At 51.7% G+C, this 17,220-nt stretch overlaps 3 protein-coding genes across 3 annotated transcripts; 2 read left to right on the top strand and 1 right to left on the bottom strand.

Moving 5' to 3' along the window:
- Positions 1 to 1,319: 1,319 nt before the first annotated feature.
- On the top strand, positions 1,320 to 1,766 carry V2A60_002725 (RlpA-like double-psi beta-barrel domain-containing protein; the record flags this gene model as incomplete). The annotated part of the gene is made up of 1 exon (XM_083254071.1): positions 1,320 to 1,766. The coding sequence occupies one exon, from the start codon at positions 1,320 to 1,322 to the stop codon at positions 1,764 to 1,766; it is 447 nt and encodes a 148-aa protein (XP_083110197.1).
- Positions 1,767 to 11,716: 9,950 nt separating this feature from the next.
- On the top strand, positions 11,717 to 14,952 carry V2A60_002724 (uncharacterized protein; the record flags this gene model as incomplete). Its single annotated transcript, XM_083254070.1, has 4 exons — positions 11,717 to 11,930; positions 12,066 to 12,819; positions 12,874 to 13,882; positions 13,939 to 14,952. The coding sequence occupies 4 exons, from the start codon at positions 11,717 to 11,719 to the stop codon at positions 14,950 to 14,952; spliced, it is 2,991 nt and encodes a 996-aa protein (XP_083110196.1).
- An 809-nt stretch (positions 14,953 to 15,761) lies between these two features.
- V2A60_002723 (uncharacterized protein) lies at positions 15,762 to 16,140 on the bottom strand (the record flags this gene model as incomplete). The annotated part of the gene is made up of 2 exons (XM_083254069.1): positions 15,762 to 15,954; positions 16,079 to 16,140. 2 exons carry the CDS (start codon positions 16,138 to 16,140, stop codon positions 15,762 to 15,764), a joined length of 255 nt encoding a protein of 84 aa, XP_083110195.1.
- Between the last annotated feature and the right edge of the window lie 1,080 nt (positions 16,141 to 17,220).

Below are 17,220 nucleotides of genomic sequence, written 5' to 3'. Positions count from 1 at the left end.
TCTCGACATCTTTGGTCATGTCTTGTATTCCTTAATGCCCTCATTGCATTTGCGCCATCCGTGTCTGGCTGTGGACTTGGACAACTTACAGCATCAACATGCGAGCTGCAAATCTGAGCGCACTTGGTTGGTGGGATCGAAAGTTGCCGACCTCAATGCGCTTACATGGCAATGAGTACTTTTTTTCCATTCACTCCTCGATAGCGCCACGCTACCTTTCAACCCAAAGTGATGACCGGATCAGTTGCGCCAATGACCCCCATGCTATTTTTTTGAGCTCGGCGAGCTTAGTCTAGAATCTAGCAATTCCTCCTCTGGCGTGTAGCCGTGGGCCTTTCCTCGACGATGGCCGTCATTAGGCGTTCGCCGCTAGAGAACTGGTGATACTAATATTAATCCTTCAACCCACCAGCCAAACCCACCACCTGGTCTACGCTGATACAGCCGGGAGTTTCCCAAAATGTAATCATTGTGAACAGCGGTGTTACTGATTTGAGCCTGCAGGAATCCTGAATGATACATGAGCCCACCGCCACAGCTTGCTGGGCTTACAGGTGGCCCGTAAGCCAACGTTGCAAGTGAGTGCATCAAGGTTGATCTTGGAAACACGGCCAAGCGCCAGACTCTTGATCTCGAGTCATCACTTTAAAAAGCACTCTGTCTTTACAAGCTTCGGACAAACCTTGCCCTCCATGAGGACCGCGGTGCCGTCCAAGGGCTTGGCTGAGTTCCCTTTGCAACCCATATTTCCACCAATTGGACATGGCGCCGGCTTTAAAGTCGCCGTAACCCCATAATAAGCTTACAGCGGCAAGGAGGATCGGCCAATACCAAAAGCGCGTGCCTGAGACCCTAAATCATGGATAGTCAGGGCCTAGACTCGGGAAGGAGCTAAAATCATTGTTACATTCAGGTGTGCCTGGACAAAGGCGGAACTATCCACGAGGGTGGTGTCGTTCTACGCACTTGTCGGCACGCCAGCAAGTCGGAAGCTGGTGAGATTTTGGTTCCTGGACGCTACTCCGACCCTAGCCTGGATATCGCCGAAGTTTGGGATGCCAATGTTGTGATGCTATTACCAAAAGGGGTGGAGGGCTGAGAAGTCGCGCAAGTTGTAGTAAATCAAAGTATAGCAGGGCATGGAGATGAGCGAAAAGTATATAAGAGTCTCTCACGACCCTAAACAAACATGGAGTTTGCTCTCCAGACGAACATTCTCAATTACACTACACTCTTCTTCTCTACATATTTCCAAAAAACCAAACAAAAAACAAAAAACAAAAACACCATACCCAACAACGAATAACACAAAAGTCAAAATGCTCTACACTGGTATTGCCACCCTTGCCCTCGCAGCCACTGCTGCCGCTGCTCCCGCCACCGAGATCGAGAAGCGTGCCTCTGGCAGCAACCAGAACATTTCCATCTACCGCTTCGGCGATGCCACCCAGTGCCACCATATCCTCCGAGACTCCGGCGCCTGCGGCATCAGCACCTACTTCAAGAACGTCAACCAGGGCGCTTCCTTTGTTGCCATGCCCGCCGATGTCTTTGACCGCTACGGCTCCGCGCAGCACAACAAGCTCTGCGGCAAGACCATCACCATCAAGCACAAGGGAGTCACCAAGACTGCCATTGTCGCCGACCGCAACCTCAGCAACGACCACTCCATCGACACTTGCCTCGACATCTGGAAGGCTTTCGGGGGTCGTGACAACGACGGCACCCTCATCCGTGGCGCCACCTGGACCATCAACGGTGCTTAAGAGTGCCATCTGTTTGTGCAAAATGTAAATGTATATGAGAAATGCTGGATATATATCTCGTTTTCAGAACAAAGTAAATAGATGAAATATAGTACATACCTCGCGTATTCCTTTAAACTAAACTGCCGAGTTGGTGGATGAGTGTGCCAGTATGTGCAAGTTGGGGTGAAGACGGACAAGCATGCAACTTGGAGGATCATGTGCGCACCTGAAGGAAGCCTGGCCAGTTGAATTTGAAGAGAAGATAATCAGGAGAAAAAAAAGTACAGAGTCAGAGTAGTAGAGTTAACAATCGTCATGGACCAAAGTAGGATAGAACAATAGCCGCATCTCCCCATCTACAAAAAGAGAGTTGGGCAAAGCCACGATAATGGACGCGCACAACAATTAACGTTTGCGATATGCTCCCATGATTCTAGTTTTCGTAAAATTCCTTGCAAGATGTGAGTGAAGAAGCTCAAACCAAAAAAAGAAAAAAAAAAGAAAGGAACATGTACAGCACCTGGAGTTCGCTGGTCGTCACCGAACCAGCTACTATTCAGGCGCTCGAGTGGTTATCGCTCGGAGATCAGACGGGATCCAGATTTATCACTCGGCTGTGGCCGTACATGTTTGATGGGTTTCATATTTACGTATATATTGAAAATTCATAGGGCAGGTGCAAAAAAGCGTTGCCAACTTCAACCCTTGGGGTATAGACGGCTGAGAGCGCCACGCAAGGGGACCTGTTGGATTAGGTGATAATATAGAACAATAGCATATATCAATCGTATTATTCTGCTTCCATATCAAGAGCGGTGATTTCATCGATGCACTGCTCCGGCGATGGAGCTCGCTTGTAAGCCGCTGCGAAAGGCTTCCATACTACCACCCATCACAGCGAGCCTCGTAATCTACCAAGTAATCTTCAACTGAAGAAGTATGTATATAGTAGAAAAAGCCTTTGGCTCAGTTACCATCTTCAGCTAGTATCGAAGTATCATTACGGCCATGAAGCAGCTGTGCAATATTACTCAAGTTCTTTCTTCGCATGAAATAGGCTGCCTTTCCCCAGGCACCGTCCACCCAGTTTCAACCTTCTGGCTCGCGACTCCAGGCGCCGTCCACGCAGCTCCAACCTCCGAATTGCGGGTCAAACAGGGTCCTTCTCAACGGCGAGTGCGTGTCCAAGGGCACGAGGCTACTTCCGAATCAGGGCGTGACTGGGGGATGCGGCGAAGGTCGGGTCCGTCTCGACGAAGAGTGCGTCAAGAAGCGCAGACCGGGGATTTAGAAGCATCTTGTACTGAATAGCACCCAGAAGAGGACTATTGAGCATATGCTGGCAACGTGCGAGGAATAGCAAAACTGGAGCTGGAGCAGTAATTGTCAGTGCCAGAAATACGGTGGCACTATCATGAAGACGAGAGTACTGTAAGGTATTATTGTATTTTCCCATGTTGTTTAACTTGCAGAATGTAGGTCTTTTCCGCCCGCTACTAGCCGTTGAAACAGCCGACGTGAGACAGAGTTGTCGCGCACATCGTCGTCATCCAAGACGGCATCATTACGCTTCAGAGGCAGCTTGTAACATGTGCATATTGGCCATTGCGGAGTACCATTACTTAGATGTAGTGTAGGGCTATGAGGGGAGGAATCTAGTACTACTACTAGCGAACTCGACTAGAGAGTTTATGTTCTGGACGAAGGGCCTGCTAGAAGCTGAGGTTAGGCTATCCCTGTCTAGAATAGTAAACCTATCTGTGGAAATGATAGTGTAGATAGCTGTAGTAGAATGTTGGCTACCTGTCTGTAGAAGAACCTAAGTTCGGGCTCGCTGATATTATCGTTTAAGGTATGGGGTTTCGTCGTGTGGAAGAAGTGGATCTGTCAAAGCGTCAGACATGTCTATAGTCCATAATGATAAAGGCAGCAAAGACCAGTGGGATTTTGTGCGCCGGTTCCGTGGCGATGTATGCGCGGCACTGGAATCGTGGTGTTGGCAGCCGCGTGACGCATCGTAGCCACTTCGTAGCTGACCTTTACCCTCAGGGAATTCGACAATGCCTCTTTTGAAATTTAGCAGTGTCGATTGTGCCATTGGTAATCGGTGTATGATGAATGTAGATTACCTTTGCGGGGAATTTTCATCATCAATGCCGATGAAGGGTCCATGAACGGCAACCGAAAAGCAATGTTGTGTCCGTCTCGAATCGGTCGGTGGAGTTCTATCGGTACTCCAGGTCCATGTTTCATGATCAGGCGGACAACTGCACGAACAAGTTTCCGCATTGTGCAGTAATCTCTTCCCAATTATCGGCGTCTTTGTCACCATTTTTCCACGGACGTATCTGGGCCTGAGGCGCATTGTGTTGGCAACCGATGAGCGGTGCTCTGGCTAGGATGCAAGAAGCAATGGGACGAATGATGTCCATCTCGGCCCTCGTTCCAAGCTCAATACCCACGAAATTTCGTACCAACATTGACAGCAGACCTCTTTAGAAAAATGACTTTTTTTTGAAAGAACTCTAGTCTAACATTTATTTATTTATTTATTTGTTTGGTTTATTACGCCCGGTAGAGAAGATCCGATAGCGAGGCCTATTCAGATACATGTAACAGGACCGCGTCACTGCTAAAACTCCAGGCATAGAACGTGCTCTAATAAAAAAATGCAGTTGTGACGTCCGCATTGTTGCCCAAGTCGCATGTTCTCTAGAGTTTAGCTGGGCATCTTACCTACAAATGGCTTCCTCGGACAAAAAAACGCCGAGTGCAAGTGCGAGAGACAACATGCCGCAAATGCAGAGAAAGCTGCCCTACGAGCAAAAAAAGAAAAAAAAAGAAAAAGAAAGAAATCACCACCAAGCAATTTTTTTTGATTCTAATGACAATCATGAAACGTGTTTGAAAAAAAGGAAAGATTAAACACAAGGAAGCTCAGTTAGGCCATGCAATGTACATACATGACAACTTATGCCGAGGCATCCCTGTCAAGATTTCTAAAAAGTTTGATGAACATGATTGCAGTCAGTCCTTATAGTCTCTTTACCCGTGGTTCTTTATGTCATGTGCTCTTGGAACTGCCAGGTGCCTTTGCGGGAGGGCAAACATGCCCACACCAGCCTTTGTACGAAGATGCGCGCGCATATCCATCACAGAAAGGCAACAACTTATAAAGCGGGAGAGTAACCCTACAGCGACACACACAAAATGCACCTCATCTTCCGGAAACACCCAGGCCGCTGCATCGAACTACTAGGTAGCTTTCCAACAGCAAAAAGGCCCCAGTAAATCGGTATCGGCGCCGACGCCGCCACGGGTTTGGAGTTCCGGTCACCGTCTCAGCCAATCGATAAATATGCAACCCCTTCGCCCCCTTGTTCAGGCAGGGCTATCACGTGGGGTCTCTTGCAGAATACTGATACATTGTTGCCGCCGGTATATCATATATCGGCCTTTATTCCCATTCGTAGAAACAAGGGAAAAAAAATGTGGTCGTTGGGACGACGGGGGGGGGGGGGGAGGAGGGGAGCCGTTCCCGGCGTCGGAAATAGGCAAACCCCGGATATTGCCCATCTCTCCCCCCTTCATCAACCGCGGGCGGCAGGCCGGCAGGCCGGCAGAAGCCTCATGATGTCATGGCTTTTTTTCCTTTGATTATATAGAGGAAAACGGTTTACACTGAGCAGCGAGATAACGAGGGCTTCTGCTGGCCCGCCCCCGTCTCCGCCCCCCGGGAGCCACGAGACTGAAATGCCATGGGGGACTGGCCTGGGGAGGGGGTCAAGGATATGTATCCGTACACCGGCATGACACCACTCTTTGTTCAGGTTGCGCAAAGAGACAAGGCTGGGCCGAAAGAACAAGATTCGGAAGCGATTCAATATGTTTGATTGGATATCGCTGGTTTGCGCTAGAGTTGGTCCCTGCGAGTTTTTTTTGGGGGGGAGGGGGAGGGGAGGGTTTGCATTTGCCCGTATAAGACAAACGTCTTTGGCGAGGACGTAGCAACTGTAACCTCTTCTTCTGCTTTCATGGTCTATATGGCGCAATATCTCTTGTCTCATGCTTCATCTACATTGAACCGAACCATTGTTTCTTTTGTCCTCCCAAATTTGTTGAAACAAATCATGCACAGCGGATTACATGACTAAGAGGAAAGTCGATGCAAAATTAGCAAGGCCAATAAACTTATTATTAGTCGACAATAGAGGGACAATAGCGTTCATACTATATAGGGCAGATTACGACAAGTGCATTATTAGCATCTTGGCGAGTGGGCACAAAGACAGGAAAAAAAAAGAGGGCTGACAACCACCCACTTACTTACCAGTACCAGTAGTTAGGGCGGCTCTCGCAGGGATCCCTTGGATGAGTCGATGACTGGTCGAGTGTGGACCCTTGTATCATGCGTAATAGCCATCTGTTGATAAGTTGGAACATGAAACGTGGAGTTTGGTCATTTCGTTGGAGTAACTCGGCTTCCGGGAGGTCAACTGGTGTCCTTTCGAGTTCAGGCTGGACTCTTGGAGATTTTGTTCTGCAACTGTCAGGCGCTAATTTTGAATCGGTTCAAACAATAAGTAATTACAGGCTCCTATGTGGCCGATGTGGCCGATGTGGCCCTATTAGTCGAGGATTACTACGAGTATAGGCTCTAGTTTCTGCTAGTTCTCTGTTTGCCGGGGTTCTTTTGCTTCATGATGCGGCGAACCCCCAACGTTCCCGCTGCTCGGGAAGCAAAGACGAAGCACTTGGCCGACGTCGTCCTCGGCCGGAACTGATGAGATGTCAAGTGCGAATCCTGCATGGTTGGATTTGCGGTTTCGCCAGATGCGGGTACGCCAAGTGTGGGCGGGATCTGGCAAGTGCGAAAAGCCGATTTGGAGAGCCAAGCGATCGGGGCCGAACAAAACTGAGCCTCGCTTCGCCTCGCTTCGCCTCGCAACATGGCAACTCAAAATCACGACACGATTTGCAGATCGGCAGGCGTTACTCGGGTGGAGAGGGAAGTGCAAGAAGAAGAGGGGCGGCGGCAAGAAAAACAAAAGTCGGAGCGATAGTCAAGCTGACCGTTCGCCAGCGTAATCGTACGGGACTTTTCAAGTATAAAGTTAAAAGACCGGGCAACGGGCGGAAGAGTGGTGACTCCGCGGACAATTGATAAACCACGACCTGACTCGCTGGCCAGTTCCGAGGTCGCTCATGCACCAGAGGAAGCGAGATGCGAAAATGGGCCAATTGCAGAGCTCAATTGGAAAAGACAACATTGCGACGATACTGAAGCTGGTAGACCACGAAGACGGCGACGCATGGTAACTCGTCGACACCCCCGCCTCCTGACGCCGCACGGTCAGGGGAAGACGGGCATAATCAGCTGCGTGCGGTTGATGATGAGAGGGCCCTTGGCTGGCTGCACCGGCCGGCCCGCTACCGACTCGGCGAGTTGGTGTTGTGGTGGCGCCGCAATTGCTGGCGCTGTGGATTCTCTTGCACGCTGCTCATTATTATTACCTGCAAGTAGCTAGTAAGTATAGTTATGGGCCACCGGAAAGTGGATGAGTGGGCTTCCTGACCTCCAAACCCTTTAAGCTGTAACAACAAGGACGACGGGAGTTGTTCAAAGCCAAGTGACGCAAGCCTCGTCGTATTATGCCAGACCCTTTCCCCGCTGCGGCCCCTTTCCCTCCTGTCTGCCAGCCACGATTCAAAAAGCAAAGTCGGATGTCGTTTCGGCTCTTCCTCCTTTTATTTTACGGTCTGGGCGCGGTTCCTGTGCACTTCTCGCCACGTCTCTCGGATCACGGCATCTTGGCCAAGAGGTGCTAGTGGCAGAAGCGCGAGAGATTCGGCACGCGTGGGCCGAATTGGGGAGGTGAGTCGTCCTCTTTGTTTTTTTATAACCCAAGTGGAATTGTATCGCTAGCTATATTGTGAGACCAGCCGGCCCTTTTGGCGGCGGGTGTGGCTGTGCAAGATTTAGGAGTTGCGACACTATGCGTGGCTTTTTATTTTTCGTAGCTCATTACCAAAGAAGCCAAGTTCGGTATGATGAAGAGGAGAGGGAAATAAAGGACGCTAATGTATGACAGCCACTGATTGAGTAAGGGCCGTCAAATGGAAACAAGGGCTTCCAAGGAGCGGTAACATTACAATGGACCAGCTGACCAGTTTGACCGCACCGTTGAATCGGGTTCTGCTGAACGACGATCTCTGCCCACCGGCTTCACGTCTTGTAAGTCAAAATGAAAGCTGTCTCTGCGGACAGGATGGACGTCGGGACGAATCGCTTTTCTGGAAAGACCAAGTCCAGTGCCTTGAATATTTCTGTACGCGACCGAGTAGAGCAACTTGCTTAGCAAGATCGAGCGTGACCGTATCAGTAGCTAATCGATACAGCGCCCATAAGAGAATGAGGCATTATGAAGTGTATGAGACGCGGGCCGGTGGCCAGGGTGCCAGTTGGCTGTACTAACTGGGTGGTGTTTGGATATTCAGTGGCCGCATCTGGTGCAGACATGTTTCATTAAACGTACAGCCCCCCATACGCCTAGTTACGTGGGCATGTTTTCTCGGTAGCATTTGCCTGGCTACGAGGACCAACCGCCTGGGAACTTTTATCAACAGGCTTGCATGTATCGTGCGGCGGCTGCCCTGGTACCTACGGCTGCCCTGGTACGGCAGCCCGAGGCGATCGAGAAACAGGCAGGGCGCGAGACAAGAACGAGAGCGAGAGCGAGCAATCAACCGAGTTTCGACGGCCCACAGCTGAGCCGCCCGAACCGTCTTGGATGGTGGTGGAGGGATTAGCGCAGGGCACTCCAGTCTGTCTCTGTTGTCCTGGCTCGGACCCCTCCACCCTCCTCCGCGACCTGCCAGCCACGGAGCGAAGCTGGCGTTCGCAGCAGACGCCAACACACACCTGGACTGGCACCCGCGCCCTAGCTTCATTAGTGAGTCGCGAGCGAAGAGAAGGGAAAATGGAAGGCGACCAGATCGCTAGCTCGCTGCGCGAAATGCAACGGTGGCTGGCAGGGAGCGGGTGATGGTGGGTAACCTGCATACGTAGACAGGCGGGACGTGCTTTTGATGCCCGGGCAGTCGTCGTCACGCGTCTCAGATGTCGAGGCAAGGGAACAGATGAGATTGAGCGAGGTGTTTTTCTTCATGATGGAGCAAACATTGAACAGGATCGTGAATGGATGGACGGGCGCGGGCGGGCGTCTTACGAGCAGATTCAGCCGGGCTCAGCCGGGCTCGCAATGCGTAACTAGTTGCAGGTGGTAATACCAAGTGGTTAGTGGCATGGCCGCATACTATAACTGTCAGCTGGAAACTGATGAGACGAAGGGGGACGCCAGCAATGACAAGGCAGGATAAAATAAACTCGGTCATTATGCTCGCCACGTCGGCCGCCCCCCCTCTCCCCTGGAATCAAAGCCGCAACGTCAGCCAGGTTCAGCCACCCAGGTTGCAAGAGGAAGGACAGGAAGAAGAACAAGAAGAAATGAGCATTGCTTTGGGGGTAAGCGAATGCCGTGCGAGTCCCTGAGCGGATGGGGGCCGCTCGGAGGAGGCTGACCAAGGTACTGTAGTGGCAAGCGACTAGTTGGCTGGTGACTGAAGACCCGGGGCGATTGTTGCGGTGGTTGGAAGAGAGGAGGCGAGAACCGAAAAGCATGAATCCAAGTATGCAAACGGGTTTCTGGGCCATTTTCTTTGACAGTGACTGAAGATGTTCTGATGGATGGATGGAGATAATGATGGGTAAGTTGGGCAGATACGTAGCAAGGATAGGTACATGGCAGAACAAGGGACCCCTACCCGGGCAGTCCCTGTACAGGTACTTACGGGCAGGCACAGTTGTATCCGTACCTTAGGTACCGACCTAAGACGGCAAGTTCTCCGTACTTACAGCGGGCGCACTGGAGGGGCCCCAGGGGTGAATCGTGCTCGACCCGCCATGGAGTCGGCCGACTCGTTTGCACGTCTTATTGCCTGGAATATGAATATGTCCCTATAGGACCTGGCAATGTTTGTTAAGCGGTGGTGAGTATCGAGTCATTATAACGTGAGATGAAAACGCGACGGAAATTGTCGGGGAATTATAGTAACAACCCAGGCGGCGGCCGACAGTCGGCAAGTGAGCACAATTTACAGTGTGGTGGTGGTGTGGTGCCTGTTGCCGGAGGAGGGCAACTGTATTCTGGCCTTTAAGACAGCTACGCAGCCTCGTATGTGACGCCCGGGGATCAGGCCGCGTACTCGGTAGTCTAGTTTTGTTTTATTTTATTTTTTAACCTTGGGATTTCATTTTTGACTGGCCGCGTAGTCGTGTTGATCGTCTGTACTTGGCTAGCTAAGTGGGTACAGAGATAGCAGTCGGTGCTCCGTAGGTACAGATTACCTACATGCCTGAAGTACCCGGCGAACTGCCGCAAAGACCTGTAAAAGTACCAAGCAAGGTCCTGGGGTATGCTCGTTCTTGTGCCTTGCACCCTACCTAAGTAGTAACGCTCTATGGTATTGATACAGTTTTTCTTTTTTGGCAATGTGCCCCGAGATTACTCACATGATGAATTTCTTATTACTTTCTTCAATGAATTCATGATGTGTTTTTGTAATGATGCTATTTATCTTATTTCACCCTACCACATTACGGTTGAGATACAATCGGTCCCTGCACCTGCCCGCAGTTACCACCATTGTCACCACTGTCGACCCCGCTACTCCGTAGACCAACTAGATTTACAGCTGCTTAGGCTCGCCAGACCACTGTAATCTCTGGCAAACAGGCCGCTGAAGGACCGAAAACAGGCCATTGTTGGCGCTAAAAGTAAACCTTGAGTATACCAGTACCTTAGCGGCAACTACCTACCTAGGTACCTAAACATTGTCGTCTCCAGCGTACACCCAGCCCAACACCGGATAACAGTAGAGACTTGTCATGCCCCTGCAGCCTGCTGCAAATCGGAAAGGCAAGAAAAGTATCTTCGATAAGGCAAATGGCTTCTCAATCACCCTCCTCAATCACCCACCCAGCTTCACTACTCACACCCAATCGACTCGCCTGCAACGACATAACTAATTATTAGTTAGTCTGGTCCTCCCCCCTCTCCCTCTCAACGCCCCCCCCCTTCTTCTAGACAGGCTGCCTACTAACCAATCGTGCGAATCTATCAAACCCTCCCCTCGTCCCTCTCCGTCTTTCTTCCATCCTCCCCCAAAATCCCTGGCCGGGTCTAAGTAGTCCAAGCCAGCGCTCCAAGACAAAAAGTCTCACCCAACTTTCGCGCTCCTCCACCTGTCACTCACCCATCTCTCGACCATCGTTCGGCCATCGCCTTCCTCCCATCTGGCATCCCATCACCACCCTCCCCTCAGCTGTCGTCGCTGCACCTCTTCGCGATTACGGCGCCTCGACTCGTCCGAACGGTCAACGTCGTCTGCCGAATCTGATGGCAAATTGCGCACGTCCGACTCTGGGGTAATTGGGAGAGGCGACGCTCTGCCCGTTTGGCTTCGTCTGTTCCCCGGGCGCCGACTGCCACCCGCCAACCGCCCAGCCGAAAACTTCCATCACGATCCAATTCCGCCGTTTGTCGCCGCCTCATCGCTTACATTGTTGCACCGACCTTCTTTCTGCTGGACTTATTTTTTCATTGCCGACTTTGTATCCTCGGCCTATCGCCACCCTTACTCCTATACACTCATCAACACCGGCAACCGATTTTTTTTTGCGCCAAGCGATTCACCCCCTCTCTCCGCCCTACCAATCGCCCTACCTGCCATCGGAATTTATGTCGACCACGACGCCTGTGTAAAATCGCCGAGTAGGAGTCGGAAGGTTGGAGATTGTTGCTCGAACATTGCATCCGTGCTTCGTTCCAGCCCCTCCAAATTTTCTTCATCCTGCTCCCCCCTCTAGTACAACCCATCGTGGCTCCTGCGCCACTTCCCGACCCAAAATGTCCGACGACGAGGCCGGCGCCCTGTCTGTCACAGACTGGCCCATCCAGGATGCCCCCTCACCTACCGACAGCATAAAGTCGGATATCGAACTCGATGACCGCCCTGCCGTCGGCGACGCCCCCTCTCAGCCTATACAAAAGCGACGGCGAGTTACCCGAGCCTGCGACGAGTGTCGTCGCAAGAAGATTAAATGTGACGGCAAGCAGCCTTGTACGCACTGCTCCGTCTATAGCTATGGTTAGTCAAGTCAAGTCACATCTCGGTCTCAAACTGCACGCGCTTGCTTTACGCGCTTGCCACTTGTCAACATCTCCCTCTGCTGACACGTCCTTGTGCTACATCTAGACTGCACATATGATAAGCCTTCTAATCGAAGGCGCAACCCGGCGCCCCAATATATCGAGGCTCTAGAAGGTCGCCTGCATCGTGCCGAGACCCTTCTTCGCAAGTTCATGCCCGACATCGATTTGGCCGACCCCAACATGGACCCCAGCGTTCAAGCCGAATTCCAGAATCGCGAGCAGTCTCGAATACAGGCTGCTAGCAAGATGCAAGCAAACACTCCCATGCTGCACCCAGCTACGCCTGATCCTCAGCTGGTATCCATGGTCGACTCTCTCGGCCAGCTCGACATTGATGAACGCGGCGACTGGGACTTTCATGGCAACTCCTCCGGTGTCGTTTTCCTCAAAAAGATGAAGGAACACTTTCGCGGTATGCTTGGCACCACTGCCTCGAACCCCTTTCTTCCGCGCCCCGATCAACTCTCTGCCCTCCTCAATCCCGAGTCTGCGTCCTTGCACGCCAATTCGCCCCTCTCCACCATGTCGACGTATCCCGAACTGCCTCCCAAGGACGTTGCTCGAAGATTATGCTTCTACTCGCTCACTTGCGCTACCTGCCTCACCCGTATCGTTCACGTTCCCACGTTCAACAACCAGTTTGAGCGAATATACGAAATTCCTCTCGAGAATCTTGGTCCCGAGGACACGCAATTCCTCGGCCTCCTGTTCGCCATCCTCGCTCTTGGCTGCATGTACCACAGCTTCGACGCCTCAGCCGCCCAAGGCGCTGGATACCGCGCTGCCATGGAAGAAGGGTACGTCGTCCCACGCCATGCCGAAAATGAGAGTTCCCACTAAACGTCATGCAGAAACAAATATTTCAAAACAGCTCGAGCCCTCATCAAAGACATTGGCGATTGCCGCACACTGACCTCGATACAAGCGCTTCTTTTCATGACGCTTTTCCTCCAATCTACTTCTAATCTTAGTTCATGCTACACAATCCTTGGTATCGCCATGAGATCATGCCTGCGTATGGGCCTGCACCGCCACCTACAACATGCGCGACTAAATCCAATAGAAGAGCAACTACGCAAACGAATATTTTATGTTGTGCGACAAATGGACATTTATGTCTCGACAATGCTTGGTCTTCCTCTTTTACTCAGCGGAGACGATATTGATCAGCCGTATCCTATGGAAGTCGACGATGACTATGTTACCAACCAAGGCGTTATGCGTCCACCGCCAGGATCAACCTCCTTTTTCGAGGCCTTCAATGCGCACACGAGACTGATGGATGTGCTAGCCAAGATCTCAAAGCTCATCTATCCGATAAAAATACCAGGAAGCGTAAAAATCGAAATGGGAGCCACCGGCAACCCTGTGAGCTATGCCCGCATCAAAGAAATCGAGGGTGAACTTCAACGGTGGTTTGAGCGACTGCCAGAAGCCTGGCGACCGAGCCCGGAGGGGCCGATCGAAGTTGTCAGAGTCCGGCACTTGCTTCGTTTCTCCTACGCTCACGTTCAGCTTCTCCTGTACCGTCCCTTTCTGCACTACATGTCGCCGCGTCTCTGCCAGGGTATGAAAGTCGATGACTTGTCTTACGCTTGCGCCGCCGCCGCCATTAGCGTTTCCCGCAACGTCATCCACATCGGCCAAGAGATTCGGAAGCAGCGAGTTCTGAGTGGTCCTTATTGGTTCATGCTCTACACAGAGTATTTCGCCGTGTTGTCACTCATCTTCTTCATCCTGGAAAACCCCGGAAAGCCTGGAAGCGCCGAAGTCCTTGCCGATGCTCGCACTGGCCGACAACTGATAGCTGACCTGGCAGAGAAGAGCCTGGTTGCAGACATGTTGACGACATCGCTGAATGTGAGTGAAGCTAATGAAATCCATGTATACCGTGTACCCGACTAATTGTAGCGTAGGCCCTCTTTGAGCAGTTGCCCGAAGCCCTAGAACAAGCCCGGGGCAGGGCAATTGCTTCAGCAAAACGATCCATCAGCAAATCTAATGGCATGGTGGCTGGCCATCCCGGAGTCTCTCATGTCATGTCGCCACAGCGATCCGAGGACCTACTGCGGACCCACAGTGGCCACATGTCGACCAGCGGCTTCTCCATGGATAGCATGGCACCATCTGAGCAAAGCTTCCACGAGAATGGCTTTGGAGGCGGTATGCACGATATGCTGTCGCTTGACATGTCTTCCCGAGCCACCCCTGACTCTGAGAGCACAGCAGCAAGTTCGAGCCGTATGGCATTCATGCCGCATTCCGTCGCCACCCAGAACGGGCACAACCCTGTCAACAAGCTCGATGCACTCATGTTCCCGTCAGATGATCCTTTTGCGTACCCGAATCAGCCCATGATGGAGCTCGGCTTCCAGCCCTCTAAAGATGGCACCGTCACCATGGCCCAAGACCCTACCTTTTTCTTTCCTGGAACGCTAGAAGAAATGGGAAACTCGTTTGTCAACCAACCGCCACCGTACATGACACCTCAAGGCGGCCGCCAAAGCATAGGAGCCATGAATATGGGCAACATGTACGATAGCAATGGCATCATGACTATGCAGCATCCGGGTGCGGCACAGGCTTTGGCACAGGCGCAGGTGAGGCAACAGCAGGCCAGGGCGCAAGCGCAAGCGCACGCGCAAGCTCGACAGCAGCAGGCAGCGCAACGCGCTCAGCAACAGCAGCAGCAGCAGCAGCAGCAGCAGCAACAACAACAACAGCAGCAGCAGCAAGAACAGCAGCAACAACAGCAGGCTCAGCAGCAACAGCAACGGTCCCGTGGCTTTGGTTTCTTCCACAGGCGTACGCGCCAGCCCCAGGAGCAGCAGCAAGCGCAGCAGATCGACCAAATGTTTACAGAGCACGGAATGCAACCGGATTTCGGCAGCTTCTTCGGCTCTGGCCGAGGAGGCTTCCAAGGAATGTAAGGGTCCTCGGCACGATACCCCCTCATGTTTTATTTTTGTTTTCATTTTTGGGATATATCTTTTTTTGGAGTCCAGAAAGGGAGTTTTTGTACAGGATATTGATCATGACGTCCAACCTTTCGATGCAACCGGCATCCCACATTTTATTTTGCCTCATCGTGAACTGGTTGACGCTTAGTTACGGTAGTCTTTTGTGACATCTGTTCCAAATGACAGGAAGCCGGATGATGCACAGGGGGAAGAACCTGGCGCTCACAAACGTTTTCTTGATAACTTTGAGGTCTGTTTTCCCTTTCTGTTTTACGTTTATTTTGCATTTATTTTGATATGTTTCTGGGGAGCATATGGGCACGGAAAGCGATATACATGGGCCACGAAAGCCACGATTTTTTTTCTCTCAAGTCTTGTTTTGGATTTACAGGAAGATGGGTAGGACAGGTGGAACGAGTGTGTGGTTGTATGTACATGGCGAACAAAGGTTAGGCGTAAAGAGTACCTGTATAGCTTTTTGGTACGTAACTATGTTGATATACAATGTTTACACACAATTCTCTTGATGACTCTACAGAATTGATTCTGTCAGACTCTCTTGAACAAGGAGAGGGGCTGATAGATGATGACATTGATCTAAAGCTAATGTGACATGGGTAACTCATCAGTACTTCTTCCACCACGGGAGGGTATTAGTGCGTCGCTACAGGATCATCTCCGCAAAGCGATACAAATTAATCCACCGTGTATTTCTCGCACTGAACTGGAACGAAAGAAAGGAAGCGGTCTGCTGGTCGAGAGCATCGTGCGTGCGCGGCCTAGACCATCAGGGCAGCGACGCCGACAGCCACGGCGGCGACGCCGGCGCCAGCCCGGGCAGCGTTGGTCGGGGCGGCGGCCTTGCTGCTGGAGGTGCTCTTGCTGGTCGCGCTGGCCGAGGAGGAGGCGGAGGACTTGGCGGCGCTGGTCGACGAAGCGACGCTGCTGGAAGCCGAGGAGCGGGCGCTGGAGCTGCTTTGGGAAGGGAGAAGAAAAGCCGACAGTTGTCAGCAAATGCTAGCCCAAGGAATGAATTTTTGCATGGAAGTGACTGTCTGACGCGGAAGCAAAGGGAACCAGATGGGTATATACATACCTAGAGCTCTGGGCAACAACGCTGGAAGCGGCGGCGGCGAGGAGGATGGCGGAGAACTTCATGTTGAGAGTTTTGTGGTGGGAGCTTTTTCTTGCTTTTCTTGGTAAATTGTATGGGCTTGGAGCGAGAGTTTTTGCGATTGGACCTTTCTGTTTTGGGAGAAAAGAAGAAGAGATATGGGCGAGTTATGAGCTTGATATGGAGGGAGGGAGGGAAAGGGAAAAGAAAGGCACAGGTGGTCAGCTCTTTATGTACATGGGAAGTACGTGCTCATTGTTGCTTGTAATAAGCTGCAACGGTAGCTGACCGGCACGGTGACCCAAAGAGAGAAACGCACAATCCGGCTGCCATCAACACCCCCCCCCTCGTCTCTCTCGGCCAACCGGGCGAAGCACACGATGTTTCAGCTGATCAACTGGCCTGGGTTATTGAAAACGGATCCTCGAACCCCCAGCGTCCAGACCGTTCCTCGGGCGTTTACCTGGTGGAGCGCTTGCGCAAGCTTCCGAGATTTCGGACGACGGGTACCGGACCACCGCAGCATGCCTGCCTGCCCACCTTGATAACCTCTGGGAACTTTTGAATAGTGGCACCTCACAAGTTCCCCTTTGGGCTACGACGATACGAAAACCCGTCCCCTCCCTGTCCCCTTTCAGAGCCGATATTGAACTAGCCTTGCATCCGCGTCTTACGGTGGTGGTGGTGGTGGTGGTGGTGGTGGTGAGCTTCAGCCTCACGGGAGGAAAAGTGACAACTCCTCAAAACATTGACATTCAAACGTACAACACACACACACACACACACATAGGAGCTACGTCAGGTAAAACAACAAGACCCAAAGAAAGTAAAACGAGACGGGGGCTGATCCGGATTTTCACCCTCGAGTCCATATGAGGCAAGAATTCGGCTCGATCATGAAGATCAACGACTATTGTAGATGGGAACCCCCGCCAGAAAGCGCAGCCCGTGAGGCTGCGCCATGTCTTGAAACGGGATTGGTGGCTGGCGAGACTTACGCAATGCAATATATGTATATATATGTATATATATGTATATGTATATATTTACGCGCCTTGAGTGGACGGCAGAAGACAAGACGCAGACAAGGAGGGAAAACTTGCGCAAAGTGTAAGCAGCGTATC

Source organism: Cordyceps javanica, chromosome 2, assembly GCF_051103115.1.
Source record: "Cordyceps javanica chromosome 2, complete sequence".
NCBI classification, from domain to species: domain Eukaryota; kingdom Fungi; phylum Ascomycota; class Sordariomycetes; order Hypocreales; family Cordycipitaceae; genus Cordyceps; species Cordyceps javanica.
Note: the sequence above shows the minus strand (reverse complement) of the source record. Positions and strands in the feature narration are given on the sequence as shown.